We start from the raw sequence: 13,804 nt of genomic DNA, 5'->3' as shown, positions 1-13,804 counted from the left end.
ATTACTACTAACGATGCTGTAGCAGGTCCTATGTAACAGCAAAGTAAGAAGTGCATTCACGGTACTGTGCATAATGCTGCAGACAGGTATGCTAGGAGCCATGGTGTTTTTAAACCACTTGGCATCATTTAGTTAACATGGTTTTAATCAGTATTTGGCTTCAGTTGTAGAAGGATATATAAAATAAATCTTTGAACAAGTGCTATCACAAGTAAGAGATAAGCAACATTTAAAATATGTTAGAAAAATGTAATCACTAATAGGTTTTAAAACATTCCCTCTTTTCCTAGTCTAAATAGGGCCACAGGAAGCAAAAAAACAGAACTGATGAAATGACCTGACGGGTTACAGGAGTTGTTTATTAGTACATATTTGAATAGGATTCACTCCTCATATGATTGACAGTCATTGCAAATTCTTTGGCTTTTTAAGACGTGAGGCATCACAATCTTGGGTGAACTTTAGTTCAGAATGGAATTGTTTACAAAAGTTAACCAAGTGGTTACTGCAGAATTGCGTGCTCTGTTTCACTGAACTGTTCTGGAATAGCATGGATTTGCAGTGCAAATAGTGATGACTCGAGTTAAAACATATTCTAACTACTGTTCTGTCAATTTATTCCATCTGGGAGCTGGAAGTGGATGAGGTGGCTGAATTGGCTTTCCATTGCTCACTATGTCCAACATCTTCCTGCAGTATGGCGTGAATATTCTAGTGTTTCATCAAAATCAGATTATGCTGATGCAAATGGGACAAAAATTTTCCTCCCTCTCAGCATTTGCAGAATATGTAGCCAGAATATGTGCACTTAAGCCTTCAATATTTCCATGCAAGTCAACCTTCTAGTAGTTCTTGCTTCACTATTCTGAATATTCCTTAGTCAAGATCTCACCCCTAGAGAGGTCAAAACATAATTCCGTTGTGTCTGTACTAGAGCAATGTGCAGCTGACATGCCTTTGGATGTGCAATTAAAATTGCTTTGGCCTCTTTTCTCTTCCTGTTTTATGTTTTCATAAACTCATATGTAATTTGATGAACACTGTCATTCTTTAAATTTCTTCAGCATTACAGTTCTCAAGGGACTTCTCTCTCATTGAATGTCATTTTTGCATATTTACTTTCTCCTCAAGTGCTAGTATGCAGTAACACAAGTTCAGTCTTGCATCGTTATTTTTGTATTTACTTATGTTGCATCCTGTTTTTCTTCATAATGATGGTAACACTTCCTCCCAATTTAGTATTAACTCTGTATGCTTTCTAAAAGCTGTCAAGTTCTACATCTAGCTAACCAACAATTTAGATAGTTTTGTCAACTGAGTATGAAAATTATTCAGATCTTGAAAGCACAACTTTGCAGCTGAGTGGAAGCATCTCAAGTAAGGAGCTTCTGAGCACTTAGGCAGAGCTGCAGTTACCATGCAGCCCTAGTGCACACACCATCTTAGCAATTCCTGCATCAGTAGTGCTCAGGAGTGGCTCAGGAAGCACCACCTTTGGTGTCTTCTGTCTTGTTTTATCTATGCACAGCGTAGTGCCTTCAAACACTGGAAGTGGAAGACAGCTCATTTAAGTACTTCTCTATCAGTAGCACTGAAAATATATTTCTGTCAGCAGAAGGGTCAATTATATGAACAGCTTTTCCTTTGAAGATACGCTAGAAATATGCTGCTTCTATCCTTCACCAGAGGTGAATCATGAAAAAAAGACTTACTTTGTCACAAACTCAACCCTTGAAAATGGTATGAAAGAGTTACCCATCTCTACAGATTTTGCTTCCCGTCCCACGTCCCAGAACCAGCAAGTGCCTCTGCTTCACACTTCCAAAGTAATCCTAGAGTTACTACTAAGCCTGTGATGCTCTGAGCTGGAAAATCAGCATCTTTTCTGACTGTTGTAATTTTGGGCACGATAAGGCTTGATGCTGTCAGTGCCTCAGAAGAAGTGAGGGGCCAGCAGAAGGGAAGACCTTTGCATTGTAACAGGACCACCTATAACCAGTCCTACTCACTCCTTCTCAGAAGTTGTTAGATCCCTTGCCCTGAGACTGACTTTTGGGGTGGGAATTCTGATTTCAGAAGCTTGGGAACTGGCTGCATAATTAATTCACCTTCATCTTACACAGTGTACCAGTCTGGAGATAGCTGTGCTAGTGGTTGATCCTATGTTGTGGTTACACATATAAGGCTGAAGCATCTAATGGGGTTTTTTTTTCAGACCATGGGTTGGCGTGACCTACAGCTTTCAGACTAAATGGTTGTGGTGCTCCTTTCCAGCTGGAGATCTATTGCAAAAACACATAAATATAATTGACCACAGGCGTTACATTTGATGCTATAAAAGCAAAGTAGATCTTTCTCCACTGAAAACTTGCCCCCCTTCCCTTATTTTCTTCTGGAACTGGTTGTAATGCTTGCTTTCTCACACTGTACCAGCCTCTACCATTTGACCAGGTGTATGTCACTCTTCCAGTTTTCTCTCCTATATACCTGAGCAGGTGAGAGACAAAAAGGAAAAGATCAACTGTATGTCAGTGTCCAGATAGAAAGCTGCAAATTTAAGTTATTAGGAAGCTCACCCTTTTTAGCAAAATTAACTGATTGGCCCAGCATAGCTCCTTCTTCCTGACAGTTTGTTACTTCTAATCATATGAATCAGGGCTCATTCCTTTATGATTTTGATGAAGTCCACAAAAGGATGTGCACTCATCTCCTCTGATGCTTTGGATATTGAAAAAGAACATATTTTTTTTTTCTGATAGGATAATGTATTAATTGCTTTACCTATTAGATGAGAGTTAGCTTTTGATGTGACCCATCCCATAGATTCCTGAACACCTTGCATGCTGAGAAGTCCTGTCCTTGAAGTTACTATAGTGCACAATGATCAGAACTTAGCTCTGGTGTTTTGTTAGCATTTACTAGCAACGTCTTGGCAGAGGGTGACCTCTAGTATGGTCTCGAAACATTTTCAATTTATAGACTCAAGAATTTCTGCTGTCTTTGCCTCTCATTCTTTTGAAGAGGTCAGCCCTTTATGAATTTGCCACAAGAAAGAAGTTCAAAATACTCTATATACTTAAAACAGCTCAATAGGAATATAGCCACAATGAACACACAACATGCAATTCATTTTAATATTTATAGAAGAAATTCACATTGTTGTAAGTGTACACAAGCAGCTGCTGTCATTTGGCTATGAGCAGATGTTAGACCTCCAAAAGCTTCACTGATAATTAAAATACTAACAGTTAGTGTTTTACCCCAGCTGCAGGTTCTGTTTACTGTAAATTTGATTTTAATGGTGCCTCTGTGCAGTTATTGAATAGAGGTTTGTTTTCTACTATACATACAAAAGTGTCTGCAATGAAGACAAATGGTTATTTCCCACAATTTAGTCTGGAAAGATATGAATATACAGTGTAACCTAGTTGAATTTATAAATGAAATACAGATATGACTATCTCATTGGTGCTGGTAGTTTCTGCTATCTTAACTAACAAAAAGAACTAGGGAAACTTCCTATTTCTAGTTATTCGCAAGCATTCTCCCTAAAAACTGCTGTGTTTTTCAAATGGGTTCAGATGTGCCCTCGAGCAAAGAACAGGTGCTCCTTTTATACAGAATGGGTGCATAAATCAGAATAAATAAATACAGGGAATCGCGATGCTCGTGTCTGATAGTTATGCAGAAGAATATAATTTCTGCTTGATCATTTAATAACATGATGTTTTATTTTAGGTATCCCTTACAAGTGTCTGTTCTCTTTAGTGCATATATGTACATCAAACGTTAGGGAAGGCTAGCCACTTTCAGAATTGTTAATCCCAAGGGCCTGATTATGCAAACACAATGCATAATGCAAGCTACCATGCCTAGTCCCTTTGAGACTATTGAGGCTAACTATGGCAGTAAGCAGTACGCTTGTTAAATAAATGTTTATAAGACCGGGATCTAAATGTATATATTCTTGAAAAACAAAAACTCTTGCTGAGATAATAATGACAACAGGGTTTTTTTGCCTTTTTTGACAAAACAGTTACTGTCTGGGACTATACCTATTTCAGAAATCCAGATAATTTTCCTTATGAGCAGAGCTTGTGGGGGATTTCCCCCTGATTTTCTCACATTAGCATGCATATTATTTTTCATATTATCTTATATGTTCCGTATGCCTAGGAAACAGAAATCTTCAGTTTGAGCAAGCACGACTGGTATCTTTTGAAACTGGGATTGATTTAGAAGTGCTAAAAATGTACTTTTCAGTTGCACTGCAGGAAATAAAACAGAAAAAGTGTCTCCATGTAACATCAGTGTCAGTCGTTCCCAAACTGAAGCTGGACTGCCAAGAAATGTCGAGGCTGGCTATCCTCATCTCCAGCTGCTAAATTGCACTGGGAGAGCTAACTAAAATACTCCAAAAACATTCCTAATGCTGCTTGCCAATATAGGTAATTTCTGTATATGCCACAGTGAGGTTTTTGCTCACGCACAGGAGTTGAAAAGACGAGCCTGCATGGTGACAAGCAGGTAAAGAAGAAAAGCAGTCTACAGAAAAATCAGCCACTGTGCAGGTTAGGCGGTTGTAAAATCTGCGCGTTAGCACTGTACGTGTGTGCTGTGATTAGTGGGAGTTTCAGTTTGTATATGTTTTTATTTGCATAGCTTCTGTAACACTGGGCTCTCTATAGTGTTCATTTTAACCTTGCGTGCAGGAAAAGAGAAACTGAAATTTTTCATAGAGAAGGCCTTTTCCCAAAGGTTAATTGGACACTGGAGGGAAACAAAACCAAACCAAACAAACTGCCTATACACCCTAACTGAATGGCTCAGATATTTATTTTGGTGGTTGTTTTGCTTCTTTTTGTTGCTGTTGTCATAGTCCTCCAAGGTGGGGGAGGTAAAAATAAGAAGCAGGAAATTTAAGTCTGCTTTTCAAAAGAAAAAAAAAAACAACAAAAATATTTCCTTTTACATTTTAAGGAAGCTAAAAGAACATCTGCTGCTTTGTTTAAGATACCTGAAAGGTTAAAACTTCATCCTTTATTCAAGCAATTCTTAGAAGACCTTGAAGTTTCTGAACATGATTGAGTGGCTAAGGACAAAGCTAGAAGCCAAGGATGCTTTGAGTTCCAGCGCTGAAACATGACATTACTAGATTTTTAAGTATAAAATGAACTATGAAAATTATTTGGGAATTGGTTTTGTTGTTAATTTTCTTTTTACAGTAATAAGATACTAAAAGGGAAAAGCAAACAAACAAACAAGCTTGCTGCCTTGGTATTTCTTGATATATGTACTTTGTGTCATTGGGGGATTTTTTTTATGTCCCTTAGGGAGCTGGTTAAGTCCCCTATAGGTATACTTACTTATTTGTACGGCTTTACAAATATTTGCTGCCTTTGTGGACATAATAGTTCTGACAGAGCCATTTTGGGTTGCTGATTTATTTCACTTCTTGATTTGACCCATCCTATTTTCTTTCCTTAAGCAGAAGATTGAATGAGCCTTAACAACATTTTATTTAGTAGTTTAACTAGCTGGTTTAGAAAATGCTGTCCTGTGCATTGCTTGCACATAAAAACCTTACAAATGTGAAAGAATAGTTTTTACTAAGGAACGTAGATGTGAAAAGTATGTCTTCTTAGTATGACCTCCAAAAATCAAGAAAGTCCTAATTAGGACATTATGCTGTAGTCGTTAGACTGAACTTAGTGAATTAAAGAAGTGATCATTATAAAAATAATTAAAAAAAAAAAAGAAAAAAGTAAGAAAATAGAAAAGAGCAGAAATTTGGAGCTTGATCAAGACCTAAATTACTTCTGCATGAATTTTAATAGTGGACTTACCATATCATTGGAAATACTGTACTGCCATGTAGACAATAATTTTTCAAATGAAAAAGTCAGTTGCTCATTCAAGCGATGTCCAATGTAAGTTGACTTTTCTGCATCTTTTAAATTCCTGGAAGGTTGTATTTAAATGAAGGAAAAGATGTTTCTTTGCATTCGTGTTGTTTAATATTCATTGCATTTTAGTATATACCAAATACTCATATGTGTCAATAAATAACATACCTAATCACCAAAGTATGAAAAATTAAGTGTTGCTGAATGGGGTGCTATAAATCAGGTCTCCCAGAACTTTTGCAGGGAAGGAAAAATAGCTGGTTTAAGCTTGCTGTGTAAATGCAGATCATTTCCGTCGTCGTAATAGATTATTTCATTCATGACTTACTGCTTTGTCCTAAAGGTGCTCCTTGTGAAGGATGTCCTCAGCCTAGCCTCACCATGCACAGCCGCTTGCTGCTACTTTTGGGGAAGGGTTAGAATTCTAAAGAGGCTGCTGGCTGAGAGCAAAGTAGTGCTTTACATATAATATTAGCCCAGACTTTCCTAACGCATTACGCATTTCTTTCTGAGACAAGTCTCCTTAATGCCATCTTTATCTGCTACGCGATGCATGAAATCTACTTTCTGTTTTAGAACTGCGGCTGACCCCCGACCCCGCGAGTGGCGCCACAATGTGACCTTTCTATTGTCATCAGCTTTCATTCTCCTGAAAATTCTATGAATTTTTATTACAAGTTTTTTTAAACCAAGCTGAGGCTTCAACAAATTACTTGACACAGATGAGATGAAGTTGTTGAAGTAGTGTTAGATAAGTTTTACAGCCAGCATGTGTGCTGCTGAACAGTACAAAGCCAGTGTCCTACAATGTCATACACCAGTAACTGCTGAGCCTACTATTGGATAAATACATCATTTTATGGAACATTGATTGTTCTATAAACCCAATGGAGTATTATGCTCTATGATCAAACCATTTAGATTGTGTGTAGAGCACAGAAAATGCCATATTCAGGATGGTACTAAAAGTGCCATTTGTGTATTTTATGGATGTCATTACGGGGGAAACTTCTCTCTGTAGGCCCTGTTTACTGCAAAATTTTTTAGTCTGTAATGACATTTTTCATTCACAACGTATGCCTTCAAGAGAGGGGGCCCTTGTTTTATTTGTTTCATTCGAGTTTACTGCACAAATACTGTACATTTTAATTAAATGTAAGCTTAACAAAAGAATAAGGTATTTATTCTGTGGGGAGCAAATGATGACAGTAACAGAAGAATAAAACAGACACACAAAAGAAAGTCAGGTATTGAGTAAAAGAGAGGGAAAAAGGTACTAAACCCTATTTGTAGCTTCCCAGAAGCACATTAAACATCAAAGCATTTCTTTTAGCCCTATTTCAGGAGTTTGTGGTCTCTGAGAATTAAAATAACCTGAGAATATGGATTTAATGTCTAAAAAATCCTGACATTTTCAAATAAAAAACTAACAGTCGCTCAGGACTCCAACTGATAAATAATGGCTCTGCTGAAATGACAGACTTCTTGGAAAGAAACCAATTCTGTGATCATTGCACCCCTAGATATGAAACACCTCTTTACAAATTGTCTGAATATGAGCTCTTGTATCATTATATTTTGTCATTTTAATGCCTATTTGTGTATCTTTTTAATTTGCAATGACATGCAATCAGCAACAAGTCCACTTTTCCTAATATTAATGTGGGCTTGTATTGCAGCTTATGTTTGCCGTGTCAGCCAACGCTTACCCCTTCTCTTTACCCTTTTCTAAGAGGGGTGAGAGGCAGGCTGGATTTACTAGGACAATATGATTTGTTGCTACATACAGTCTAATAATGTGACATGTTCCTTAAATACATAAAAATTCCTACAAACGTTTTGTTGGACAGCCCTGCTCCATTATAGAATTGCACTGCTCCAAAGTCAAAATAGCAGCTAAGCCTTAAAATATGTTGTTTTCTAAATATCTTCCTTACTTGGCTTTTCACTGTTAAAAGAAAACCAGTAAAATCTGCAATTCATATTTACCATGAAAAATCACTAAAATTGAAGTTGATGTTCTCAGTAAATTCTTGGTCATAGTCCAGTTAAAATTTAAAGTTACAGTAGATTCACATTAGTTTAAATGACACTTGAACTTCTACACAGCTCAACATTAATTCATTATAGTTGAAATGGAAGAATCTTCAGTGGGTGAATCTTTTACAATCTGATTGAGGCTGTTACATTTTATAGGAGCCATTTTTCAAAGCAGTACTGACAGCACTCGAAGTTATTAAATTGCTGAATCAAAAGATGGACCTGCAATCGCATTTATGAACTGTGATGGAATAGCTAGGGTTGCACTGAGCTGAGGTTAAGATGTTGGTGTAGTTAAGCTTCATCACTCCCCTTAGTGACAGCAGTATTTACCCATGTAGTTTACTTTAATGGTCAGGAAGTAGCTTAACTCACCTCTGGATTCAAATAGATTAAGTAAGCAGTCAGAATGGCATAATTATCAGTGCTGCGAGGGATTCACTGGATAGCTCTTCACCCAGGAGACTTCCCATTCAATTGCACAGAAAGACGGGAGTTGCATAGTTTCACAGGTACAGCCTTTATTTGAGGAGATGAAAACAGGATGAATTTCCTTTTTCTTTCCCTTCCCCACACCGGAGCTTCTCCTCAATGCTATGGTGTTGTGTCCCCTACATAAATTATCATGATCTTAGGGGAAAGATGTCATGATTTTGCTGCGCTCGTGTGAAAATTATGATCATAGAGTTATTTTGATTTTGAAATCCAGTGAAAAATGGATGATTTGTAGAGTTATTTTGATTTTGTGCCACATCACTGCCAGGCTCCTCTTTTATCATGTCAACAAAGCGAGATTCCTGAGAGAATTAATTACTTCTACTCTATTATAAAATGTGGAGGAGCTAAGATAATTGTCATTTTATGTTGATTTCCCCTTCCTATTTTTCTGCTCTTTGGGGGGTCTTGTGAATGTCAGTGCCTACAGAGAGCACAGGAAAAGTGGGGATAAGAACCAGTCGTACCACTGTAAGCTTCCTTCTCTCTTATGCCTGACAAAATGTACTTCAATTGCATGTGCCAGATTTATCATGCAGCATCACCTGGAAACACTCTAATGGTTTAAATTGTTAATTTTCTTTTCCAAAGATAACCTGCCTTGCAAAACTAAGATGGAGAAAGTTGTATAACATCAGTTTAGACTTGTGAAGGTGATTTGCAGCCCTTCAGCTTAACCAAATTACTTCTTGTGCTCTACAGTACAGTTCTCAAAGCTTTTTTCTTTTTTATTACCAAAGCTTTGTAATAAGAAATGGATGGATAGATAGGTAGATACATACGTACATACATACATACATACATACATACATAGAGATGTGCATACCACCAAGAGCTCAGTCTCTTAAGCTTTCCTGTTACATTGGAATATTAGCTTGATATGCATATGAAGTTGCTAGAGGCTGCAAGATGCTAAGTACTCAGTCTCCAAGTAACAGCTCCTAAATGTGAACTTAAGCAAATGAGTCTCTGGTTTTTAGAACCCAGTTTAGTTCTCTGTGGGCCCTAAGGCCTGACAGCACTATGCTTTGGGTGAAAGAGCCTCTTTAGAGCAGCTTTAGTAAAATTTTCTTGGCCTTGAGTTCAAGGGAGCATGTTGTTCTCTACAAGTCTCTTGGTGGCTTGGAAACTACAGTGCTAGCCTGAAATTTGACTGTAAAAGTCATTTTTTTCTTGCTTGTTTTATCTTAAAATAAGCATTGGTGTATTTATGTGTGTTAGTGATCAGATGCTATACCTGTTATTACAGAGATGTGATTTCAGTTTATACAGGTGAATTTACAGCATGGGTGTGAGTAGTCTTGGCAGCATGGACTTAATCGGCTTTGCCAAGGCCCACGTGGCATTACACTCTCGCCTCATTCTCAGTGTCCAGGATCCACTCTTTACTCTGTGTGCATTTATTGTGGCCCAAAGCTCACTTCCCAGGAGCTGCAGGGGTGCTTCAGGATGCCACAAGCGCTAGAGGTGTTCTGCCACGAATATCCATAAGGCTCATCACAGGGTGCTCTCAGTTATGCCTTCTCAAAAATGCCAAAGGCAATCCTGAGGCCATGCTTTGAGGATGGTCGGCTTGACTTTGCGCAACTGTGGGCACCATTTGCTTTGCTGGAGCTTTATTGTTACTGATGAAAACTGAGAAGGAAACTTTCAGTGACCCAAAACCAGAGCGAGTGGCAGAGCAAGCAGTTGGAATGCGGAGGTTACAGCTATTTTAATCTTTTATTGATTTCACATAGAAATAGTTAAGAAGTGTAATGAAGGTTTCTCTGGATGATATTTCATAGAATATCCTGCTTAGGGTAAGAAATCTACCGAGTGTTTTCTCCAGGTAACTCGGCTAGTGACTGAGTCAGTCAGGTGTGCTGGAGAAGATGCTAGGTGGGAAACGAAGGGGAAGACAATGGCATCAAAATGACAGCATGGCAATTACCTCACCAACAAAAGGAGGGTATTAAGAAGATCAGCCACAGTTTTCGCACTCAGATATGTTTAATGTAATGTACGATCCTAAAATTCATTACTGAAGAACTGAAATATCACCAATAGGATCTTCTATAAAAGATGTGTTAATGGCTTTTAACTGTATACTGTATTTATCTGAGCTTTTTCATACAGTATATTTTAAAAAACACATTTAAATTGTTAATAGGCTGCAGAATTGTTAAACTCAGCAATTATTTCAACCTGTAAATATGTTATTTGGAAAACATGCAAATTGGGCTTGTTCACTTGCTTATTTTATCTGTGTTTTCTGCCAGTGAAATCTAAAAATTGTCAAGGAATTTATTTTTTTTCCATTTAAGCTACAATTTGTTAAAGTGAACTGATATTTGCCATGATACCATGTTAACAGCATATTTTATCTTGTAGGCATTGTGTCCAAGTCCTATGAGTGCCGACTGAAGGGACAAGGAGCAACTTTTGTGGAAACTACGAGTCCTTTTACTGCAGCAGCACTGGGAGAGGTTTCTCCCGTTAAAGAGAAGGTCTTTCGGGGCAGTAGAAGACAGCCACAGTCACCTGAAGAAGTTCAGCAAGTTATTATTATTCAAGGATATGATGGTGACTTTGCAATTGATGCCTCTATGGAAGAAACAGCAGCGGCTACCCTTCAGACTCTAGCAATGGCTGGTCAGATGGCCAGGGTGGTCCATATTACAGAAGATGGGCAAGTCATAGCTACAGATCAAAACGGCTCACGCGTGAGTAGTATGGTTCCAGGGCAGATACTTACTGAACAGTTAGCAGATGGTGCAACACAGGTGGTAGTAGTTGAAGAAACAGGAACTGATATGGAGGCGGCTGTTCGAATAGATGCGGTTCCTGACTCCAGTAGTACTGTTCTGCAGCAGATAATGCGACAAGAAGTTTTAGATGTTTCTGAAGCTACAGTGCATCCTCCAGACTCCTCCTCGGCATTAGATGCCCTGCTGTGTGCTGTAACAGAGCTAGGTGAAGTGGAAAACAAATCTGGACTCCTTGACAGATGCAGATCAAGTCACAAAGATTTCTTGCAAATGCCAAATCCAGAGATGCCCAGCATTCCCAGTGACACGGAGGGACAAGAAATACAAATGTTCCATGAAGTTCAAGAGACTCAGGAAGATACTGAACCTATGGAAGTAGTGACGCGGGTCATGCACCCATCGGCTATAATTGCATCTCAGGAGAGAGCTCAGGCTGCCTTGGAGAAAATGGTCCAAGGAGTATTACAGTTTGCTGTATGTGATACAGCTGCAGCTGACCAGCTGATGAAAGAAGGTGTCACTCAGGTCATTGTAAATGAGGAAGGGACTGTGCATATGGTAGCTAGAGAAGGTTCTCAAATAATTATGCAGGAAGCTGGTAGCCACGCACTCAGTGTCCAGAGCGAGCACATGGATTTAGTCCAGTCAGATGGGGAAATATCACAGATTATTGTCACTGAAGAAATAGCTCAAGCTATGGTTCAGGGTTCTGGTGGCAACTTCTCTGAAGGTGCAACCCACTACATTGTCACAGAATTGCCACCAGACATGCAGGATGAGCCTGGTGTGTACTCACATGCTGTGATAGAGACAGCTGGGTCTCAAGAGATTTTGCAGGCTGGTACTGCTATAAAAGCAGAAGCCATAAACTGTGATAGAGCAGAACAGTTAACAAGCATGGTCATTTATACAGAGGGTGGCTCACAAGTAATTCAGAGCCAGAGAGATGATAACAAAGTAGAAGAAGCATGAAGACTTTCATCTCCTAGGCCTGATGCAGGGCAAAGCTGGAAATTCACAGATCCATGGAGGCACTGGAACATTTACTGTAAAACCTTCTCCACACAACATCCTCCTAGTCAGGTAGCAAATACCCCCCACCCTGTGGGAGGTGAAGGTCAGCTACTGGGAGGATTTCACTGAAAAGGGTAGTATATTCTTGTTACAATAGCTCTAAGAATTATTGTATGGATTATTATAAAACAAGCATATTAGAGTAAAAAAGAGAATCAAAAGCTCTTCCCTCTCCCCCCACCCAAAAAAAAAAAAAAAAAAAGGAAAAAAAAAAGTATGTATTCTTCTGGTCCCTGCTTTCTTTGTTGTTTTGTTTGGGTTTATTAAAATATTTTATCTCAGGGTAATTCCCTGTCTTCCATCATTTTTGTCCAATATAAACACAGGAGTAAAATATTCAACTATGTGTACATTTTGTGAACAGATAAATAAGCAAAAAAATACAAACCCCACAATAACAAGGTGAATAAGGACTGTAATCGGTGCCCTTCTTCATTTTAAAGAAAAGAACAGGTGACATTTTGCTTTCTAGCATCTTACTGTAAAATATCCCTGGCTAAAAATATGTCATCAAAAATAAGTATTTTTTTGCATCTAAAATTAAATTTTTCATAGTAACTTACTCTTTCATTATATCAAATAGGACTTTCCCTAAAGAAGATCCACACTTCAGAAAAGTCTTGATTATACATATTCAGGATGAAGAACTTGATGTCTGTATCTTCCACAATTTTAGATGAGAGTCCTGCATAAGAAATGTGTATTTTTTGGAGAAAAATATTGTCGCTGTCAGTGTTTTGCTTTTCTTATGAGTAGTGCTTCATATAAATACCATTTTGCAGTCATTTTGTGAGCGACTTCTGAAATGTTATGGGGTTTTCTAAAGAAAATTCTGACATTGACATTAACAAGTAGAAAAAAAAGAAAAAGGTGACCTTGTATTTCTTGCTTAGTCCAGACTGTCAGTTATTTACTTGTGGATATACTGCAATCGTTCAATGCAACTTCATGTCGAAAAGATTTGTTTCATGATGCAACTGCTTTTGTTTCTTTAAAAAAAAATGTAAACTATAAACTGGCAAGGTTTGGGGATTATTTTTTTTTTCTTTGTCTTTCAAATAAAATGTTAACATTAAAATGAAGCATCATGATTTTTAATATTAAGCAATAAACAGAACTGGCATTCAGCAGGAGCAAACGAATGCTATCTGTTATGTCTGTGCATTTTCTCTTTCCCTTTCTCTAGCTTGCTAGATAGATAAAGATAAAAGAATCTAATTTCTGAAGTGTGCCTCATGCATGCTTAATATAATTGTGTAAGTGTTTAGGGTATAAGCCATGCTGACTCTAGAGATAACTGGGTTTCCTATCATGTTTAATATCTTAAAATTATCAACTGTAAGAAAGTTGGGGTAAGGTAAAACAATAGTTCCTTCCTGAAGCAACCGTTTAAAATGCATTTTCTGATAGAGCTGCTGAGAAAAGGTGCTTCATTCTGGGGCTATAGGATCCTGCTGTCTTTTCATCTTTTTATTATTATTTTTTAAGTTTCATTATTTTCCAGGAATTAAGGTTGTGTCTTTGTCAAACCCCCAAAAA

General features: G+C 37.9%; 1 protein-coding gene across 2 annotated transcripts in view; it reads left to right on the top strand.

The window, feature by feature from the left end:
- Positions 1-13,343, top strand: part of ZNF407 (zinc finger protein 407) — a 334,504-nt gene extending 321,161 nt beyond the window's left edge. For both annotated transcript variants that reach the window (XM_065667878.1, XM_065667877.1), the window contains exon 9: positions 10,815-13,343. In XM_065667878.1, the coding sequence (XP_065523950.1) occupies positions 10,815-12,163 (1,349 nt within the window). In that variant the 3' untranslated portion in view covers positions 12,164-13,343. The remainder of the gene's footprint in view (positions 1-10,814) is intronic.
- Positions 13,344-13,804: the final 461 nt, after the last annotated feature.

The sequence above is a fragment of the Lathamus discolor genome, chromosome 2 (genome assembly GCF_037157495.1).
Source record: "Lathamus discolor isolate bLatDis1 chromosome 2, bLatDis1.hap1, whole genome shotgun sequence".
NCBI lineage: Eukaryota > Metazoa > Chordata > Aves > Psittaciformes > Psittacidae > Lathamus > Lathamus discolor.
The sequence above is the reverse complement of the archived record's forward strand: the minus strand, read 5'-3'. Positions and strand labels throughout refer to the sequence as shown.